Raw genomic sequence first — 6,962 nt, 5'->3', positions numbered from 1 at the left:
TATTTCTGTGTAAATCTAATGTACTAGTTAAGCAACCTGAAGATAAGAATTGTTGCCTTTATTATACTGCATTTCAATAGTAATTCATATTGCCATTAAAATTCAAAACAATTGTAGATTTTGAATTCACAAAGTATATGCCATATAGATAGACAAGCTCATTTATAAACTTACAACACACACTTGGACTAATAGCATCACTAACTGCAGTTGAAACTCTAGGCCTTGGACTGTGAGAGAATTTTTATTTCTGTGGGCTATTTTTGCTGGATCATTTTCATAAGTGTTGTAAATGGCTTCAAGGTGTACTCACCACTTCTTCCTGCTTGGTCTTGTCTGTTGCTGGCCAAGCTTCCAGAGGCAGGTCAGGAAGCACAGGGGGCAGAGGTTGCATGGGGAATATTGAAGGCAGAGGTGGCTGTGGTGGCAAGCGCTGGATGGGGTGCACGGGTGGCTGGGGCTGCAGGGGTTGGTGAGGCTGTGGCTGGATGGGCTGGGGCTGGAAGGGCTGCTGGGCAGGCAGAGGGAGGTTTGGCTGGTGGTGTTGGATCGGAGTCATGGAGTGTTGGCTAGGAACTGGCATCATTGGTTGCTGGGGTACCACGGGCTGCTGAGTTGGCACCATGGGGATGTGGTGATGAGGCTGCAGGGCATGATTCTGGGGACTCTGCTGGGACACCACAGGAATTATTTGGTGATGCAGCCATCCACCAACGGGTTCATAACCATAGGAAGGGTACTGGTGAGAAACAAAGAGTCAGGTTTACCATCAGCTCCATTAACTACTATCAGTTACAGATTGACACTTGCCTTGGACACCTGCCATCTACCTCTACAAGGATTAGATCATTGATTGTTGCAGCTCCTGACCTTCAGCACACCCTGAAATGAGCTCAGGGTGGAGAGCAGAAACGACGCCTCTATGCTCTAGGAAAACTGGCAGAACAATACTTCAGAGAGATATTTTCAGTAGCTGATTTTACTAGCTCAACTTTTGTGTCTTCTCATATCTAGAAAAACACTAATTTCCTTCATGTGACATCTGTTCCACATGACTAGCAGTAAACATAGAGACATCATCAACATTTTGGAAAAAATGTGTGAATTCATGCATTCCCCCTTCCCTAAAATCAAATATATACATATATATATGACCTCTACCTTGCCTCTTTGGAGCAGTTTCTGGAACTACCTGTGGTGCTGTCTCCTGGACTGCAGTCCTCACCTTGTTCCAAATAAAACTTAATTCATAACTTAGGTTGTGCATTTGTTTTCCAGTCAATGCTTTGCACAGAAGGGGCAATATTTTCTTTGTCACTGTGACAAAATGAATTAATACTTATTCATTTTTCCTTGCAAAAATTCCTAACTGTATATACAGATATAACCTATTATAAACTGCATTTCCCATTAGTGTCTATATGTGACATAGATATGTTTCCTCATTTAAAAGGGAATTGAAAATGCATGCTTCACTAAATAACTAAAAGTCTACATACCGGATATCTTAACATGTTCTGATACCATTTCAGAGGTGTAAGTACCTTAGGAGAAAAAGACATTAGAAAACATTTGTTTTAATTTTGCTACTTGAAACACAGGCTCACTGATACGTTTCTGTCAGTACTGATAACCTTAAAAATAAGAGCTTTATGAATGAAAGAATAAGGAAAACATTTATCAAATGCTTCTTATTTGTGAGGCTCCAACTTTCAGACATCATACATATTTTTCATGTTTTCTTACAGATTCTGAGGCAAGTATCACCCTCACTTTTACAGAAAAGGTCATGGATAGTTAAAGAGGTTCATGACAGAGATTATAAAGATTGTAAATCTGTTTAATTCTCCAGCTTCTGCTCTTCTTTGCAAGAGGAAAATAAAACCAAATTAATGTGATGAACATTAATTGTATCCTTTTTTTAAATGTGATGTCACAAAGGAAAAAGTAAAAGCATAAACACTGTCCATCCTACTAGAAACCAGGTTTCCAGGTCAAATGTCATTCTTTTAAGGTTTAACAGAAAATCTGCCTCAGATTTTTACTAATGCTTTTCCTCAGTTTGTATGAGTAAACAAGCTCATGGATTGTCATTTGAACCTGTGAAAGAAGGAAGAGTTTCCCTCCTTTCTAAACATGTATTTGGTTCACCTCAGATCCAGGGATTCCTTCAGATACTAGTATAGTATTTTATATCAATACAATAAATAACCTTAAGCATCTTTGATACTGCTTTAACTATTTTGTTCCCAAAACAATACTTTAAAGATGTGTATATCATTATTTCCCTTCTCCAGATGAGGAAATCAAAATTCTAGAGAGAGAAAATGTTTTTCCCAAGGTCTCATGCCAAGTATAGGGATGAGGAGAGCCTCAAACTTGATTTCCAGAAATTTCTTTCTTTCCATGGCATCACTGACTCAATGGACTTGAGTATGAGAAAACTCAGAGGGTTAGTGAAGGACAGGGAATTCTGTTATGCTGCAGTTCAAGGGCTTGCAAAGAGTTGGACACAACTTAACTGAACAACATCCTTTCCATTGTTCTCACAAATCATTTGGTCATTGGAATTTCAATAAAGATAAATAAAGGAGATACACAGAGTGCAAAACATCTTAGAATCAGTTTTCCAAATGGAAAGAATCTTAAATAATGTTTTACCTGATTACCCATGTTTTACAGTCTGGGACACAGTAAAGTTGTTCAGCCAAAGTTCATTTCTACCCTACTGTGCAGTCCTCCTGACTAGTAGTTCATGGGAGATAAATTTTATAGTCATATAAGTAGAAGAAACTGAGTCAGAGAGGCCAGGCAGGAGTGTTCTGGGGCAATGAAGGCTTGAGGTGACCCATCAGTGCTTAAACCAGTAAGCTGGTAGTCAGATCTGAAAAAGTGGAACTGACAAACATCTTGAATGAAGAATAAACACATTATTATTTACGGACTCCAGGGAATTTTTAAGCTAAACAATGGTCAAAATTAGTAAAGAGAAAAATTACCTCATAGCTGAAGTTGATGTAACCAGGGTGCCCAGGATGAGGTGGTAGCTTTCATGTGAGGGGGGAAAAGGGAACAAAAAGAATGAGAGAGAGGAAGAGAAGAGGGAGAGGAAGAAGTGGGGAGAGAGAGAAACAGAGAGCGAAAGATTAATTATGCAGTTTTACACTAAAAGAGATTGCAGCTACTTTAAAAAATCTACATAGTACAGAAGATATTTGAGATCTGCTTTTAGTTTGAACATGTATGCTGTGTAGAAGAGGAACACTCTTATATTAAAGAGGTGGAAAACAATTAAAAGAGTCCGGGGAACAGAGAAAAGGACATATTTATCCTTTAATGATCTTCAGATACCCCTTCATCTACGCTGCCAAGTCAGTCCTACTCTAATCCTGTCATTATTTTATTTCTTGATGAAACCACTCAAGGTTGGGGAGAAGGATATGTTTCTGTTACACAATTATAAAATAGCCACAAAAAAGCACATTGTCTCAAAAACCCTTCCTTTTGGATCAGGAAGTGGATAAGCACTTAAGGAGGTAGATAAGCACTTAAGTATCAAAGAAATTACTCATAATTTGGGTGCAAAGTAAATAACACATCAACAACAAGGGAGCAACTTTGTATAAGTTATTAATGAATGTGAAAATAAGATAGGTATGGTAAGGTAGAAATGTTATAAATCCCATGGAAAATGAAAGAGTTTGTTAGTGAAGTTTAGGCTGATTTTTAAAAATTATTCTGTCAATGTTTCTATGGCAGAAAAAATTAAAAGCTCAAAATAAAAAGCTACATAAGTAATTATCTAAGCCATGACTCTGTCTTGTCCAAAGTGGAAGCCAAGTATTTGATGTCTGCATTGTGGAATTATGGTTGGCTCTGGGGTAGGGGATGAAGAGGGGAGAATCATGTAGATCATCCCCCTCGGGCAGTGAATTAAGGGTCTATCCCTTTAAAATGCTCATATTTCATAAAAAAAAAAAAAAAGCTTGCTCCTCTCAGCTGTAGAATTATAGCCAGATAATTTCCTTTCCTCTATCTTCTGGACACAAGGCCACAGACAGTAGGAGCATTAAGTTGAAAAAGGACAGAGCTTGTAAAGCAGAAGCCTTCAGGGAATTAGGAATTGTCACAGTGCAGGATTTTAGGAAGGCTGAGCATAGAATATTGGTCTTATGGATGTGAAACAAAAACATGAAGTTGATATTCAAGCTTTGTTGGCTTCTGAATAGCAAATGGATCTTGCTTTGCTTGCAGGTGATCTAACCTTTCTGAATTTATGTACATGTATTTCAAGAGAATAAGTCAGACTTCCTGGTTCTTGGTGCATTTGAATGTAAAAGATATATTTATGCATTAGGCATATAGAATATTCTCAATAACTGTTTGTAAGTCATTTCTTAATTAAGCACAATGCACCAAAAGAACTGGAAGGTGGTTTGAGAAGGGAATTTTTAACACAGAAGCATAACTCTCTGAATGATAAGAGCAGTGGAGTTTGGAGGGCAGGAAAATATTTATAAACTTGTAAGAAATTGGATTTTGGGTAAAACTAGTATTTTTGAGTATTTAACTAACATTGATTAAATATTTACTCTTGAGGCCTTTGAAGAGTGCCTTCCAGAATTTCTCACAATTAGAGATGGGTAATTATATTTATAGGATAATTGTATCAATGGAATCCTCTCACATGTTAAAATAGACTTCACCCCAGCTACATTGAATCAGAATCTTTAGCAGAAATATCTGAGTATCTTATTTTTTTTAAAATAACAAGCTCTTCAAATTGTATCTTAAACACAGAGACATTTTAGGACATTTGATCTTATTCTAAACACTGAAATTTACCTATTTTGTGGCAGATTTTTTTTCCAAACCTGGAAAATTAGCTCGTTGGTTTATACTTACAGGCATACTATAAGCTCCTCCCAAAAGGCAGGCGAATAAAATCCACGTCCCCATTTCTTGGTGGCCCTGAAATACAAGTCAGCATCTGCTTTGCTTAACCCATGTCAAATGAGCACATAATTAATGTTTTATAAAATACAAGCAACTCACATCAGTCTATAGCTAATGATTAGGGCCATTTTTGGTGAGGTTACTTCATTCATATTTAAGCTTCAATTCTCAGCTCAGTTCATTGTTCTTGGAGTCAAAGAGGTAAAAAGATGCTTTTTATTTAGATTGTCTGATAAAAAAGCTTAAGGGAATGTATTGTCTATTATGTATTTTTACATATTAGACATAATATCTGTCTATTATGTATTTTTACAAAGCCTTTTTCTGTATCTACTCAGACTTTATAGTCACCTCATCTTGTGTCAGAGAAGCTAAATATGATTTATAATTAAAAATATACAGTTGGCTGTAAAAGTTCAGGGGACATTAAGGTATTTTTATTGTCATATTATTATTTTATAGCAATGGATGGCAAAAATGTTTCTTTTATTGTCCACTGGGTATTGGTACTGTTGAGGAGATGATATTTTGAGGAGATATACTTAACTACTGTTGAGGAGATTTAAGCAAGTTGCAAAAATAGATTAAAGAGTAAATGAGAAATAATTCTGGTTGTTCTCACTATAAAGCACTTTACACAAGATGCTCAAGTAATACCTCTGAACTCTAAGAGTCCACATTGCAAAAAAAGTGCTTGAAAAGAAATTCTCTCAAGGGATGAGAGGTTTTTCAATTTTTAATTCTACTATTTTTTTATTTTTCTGTGAATATGGAATGATTTTTACCCCCAAAATTCCATTTTTAGTCAATGGCATTTTCCTCTTCATAGGTGTTTGCAATTCTTCCACAAATTACTCAAATGAAACAGGAAGCAAACCTAAACATCCTAAGAAATGCTTATTGCTTCACGTCACAAACTTACTTTGAAAACTGTAAGTAGATAAGTCTAAACTATTTCTATAAAAAATAAATATAATATGCCATAATGCTGATATAAGAAACATAATATGATTGTTAACATTCGATCTGTTGTTTTGTGAACTAATAAGAAAACTGTGAAAAATAAAATTTAGTTGATGATTCTATTTTAAAATAAGTTTTTGATGTACTTAAACTTTTTAAAAGCATAATAAGTAGATCACAGCATAAAAATAGAATTTTAGCAATTGTTAAATGATTAAAATATATTTACTGTAGCTATGATTTTAGAAAGTCTTTCTGGGTTCTGGAACTCAAATTTAAGGAACTCTAAACTAGTGGTTTGCTACATTAAAAATAAAAATTAGTTTAATCAATCAAAGAATAATTAAATTATAGTTCAAATGAAGAAATTACTAGACAACCTAAGGTATTTGTATCTGTTAAACATTAAACACAGAGAAACCAAGAAGGATAATAGAAATATAATAGAAAGGATATGAATTTATGGATAAACTTCACATACCTTTGAGTGTACTCAGAGGAAGTTTCTATCTGAAAGTCAAAAATGTCTGATCTAATAGATTTCTTGCAAGTATGAACTCAATTTATATCACTCACAGCATCTAAAATAACCAGTCATATTTCTGAAGACAAAAATATGTGGTGTATAAATAAAAATTATTGTATCATGAATTTTTAGCAACTGTGGGCAAATTTAAAATGGTATACTGCGATTAGTATGTATAGTCTTTCATTATGGGAAATAATACATTTCAGAAGCAAAAAGAATTTCACTAGACTGTTTTTAAGTCAGTAAATTGACTGATCATACATTGCTGATACATTCAAGATTATAAGAAACTGCTATGCCTGAGCAAGTTACAATTTTGTAATCACCACTGTTATGCCTGAGCAAGATACAATTTTGTAATCACCACTGGTTTCACTGAAGGTGTGGCCTCCTTTCCCTGTGATTACCCTCTGATTACCAGTATGACTGTCTATTCAAATAAGGGACAAAGTCTATTTTCCTTAATCCAAATATGAAACATATTAGCCACCAAAGCAACAAAGTTTGTCACAAT

The 6,962-nt window shown here is 35.2% G+C and overlaps 1 protein-coding gene across 1 annotated transcript; it reads right to left on the bottom strand.

Moving 5' to 3' along the window:
- Positions 1–298: 298 nt before the first annotated feature.
- Positions 299–4,959, bottom strand: LOC128070897 (amelogenin, Y isoform). The gene is made up of 4 exons (XM_052663968.1): positions 4,906–4,959; positions 3,000–3,047; positions 1,500–1,544; positions 299–739 (listed from the first exon to the last, which is right to left on the bottom strand). The coding sequence occupies exons 1-4, from the start codon at positions 4,957–4,959 to the stop codon at positions 299–301; spliced, it is 588 nt and encodes a 195-aa protein (XP_052519928.1).
- Positions 4,960–6,962: the final 2,003 nt, after the last annotated feature.

Source organism: Budorcas taxicolor, chromosome Y, assembly GCF_023091745.1.
Source record: "Budorcas taxicolor isolate Tak-1 chromosome Y, Takin1.1, whole genome shotgun sequence".
Classification (NCBI taxonomy): Eukaryota; Metazoa; Chordata; class Mammalia; order Artiodactyla; family Bovidae; genus Budorcas; species Budorcas taxicolor.
This window is presented reverse-complemented; position numbering and strand designations above follow the sequence as displayed.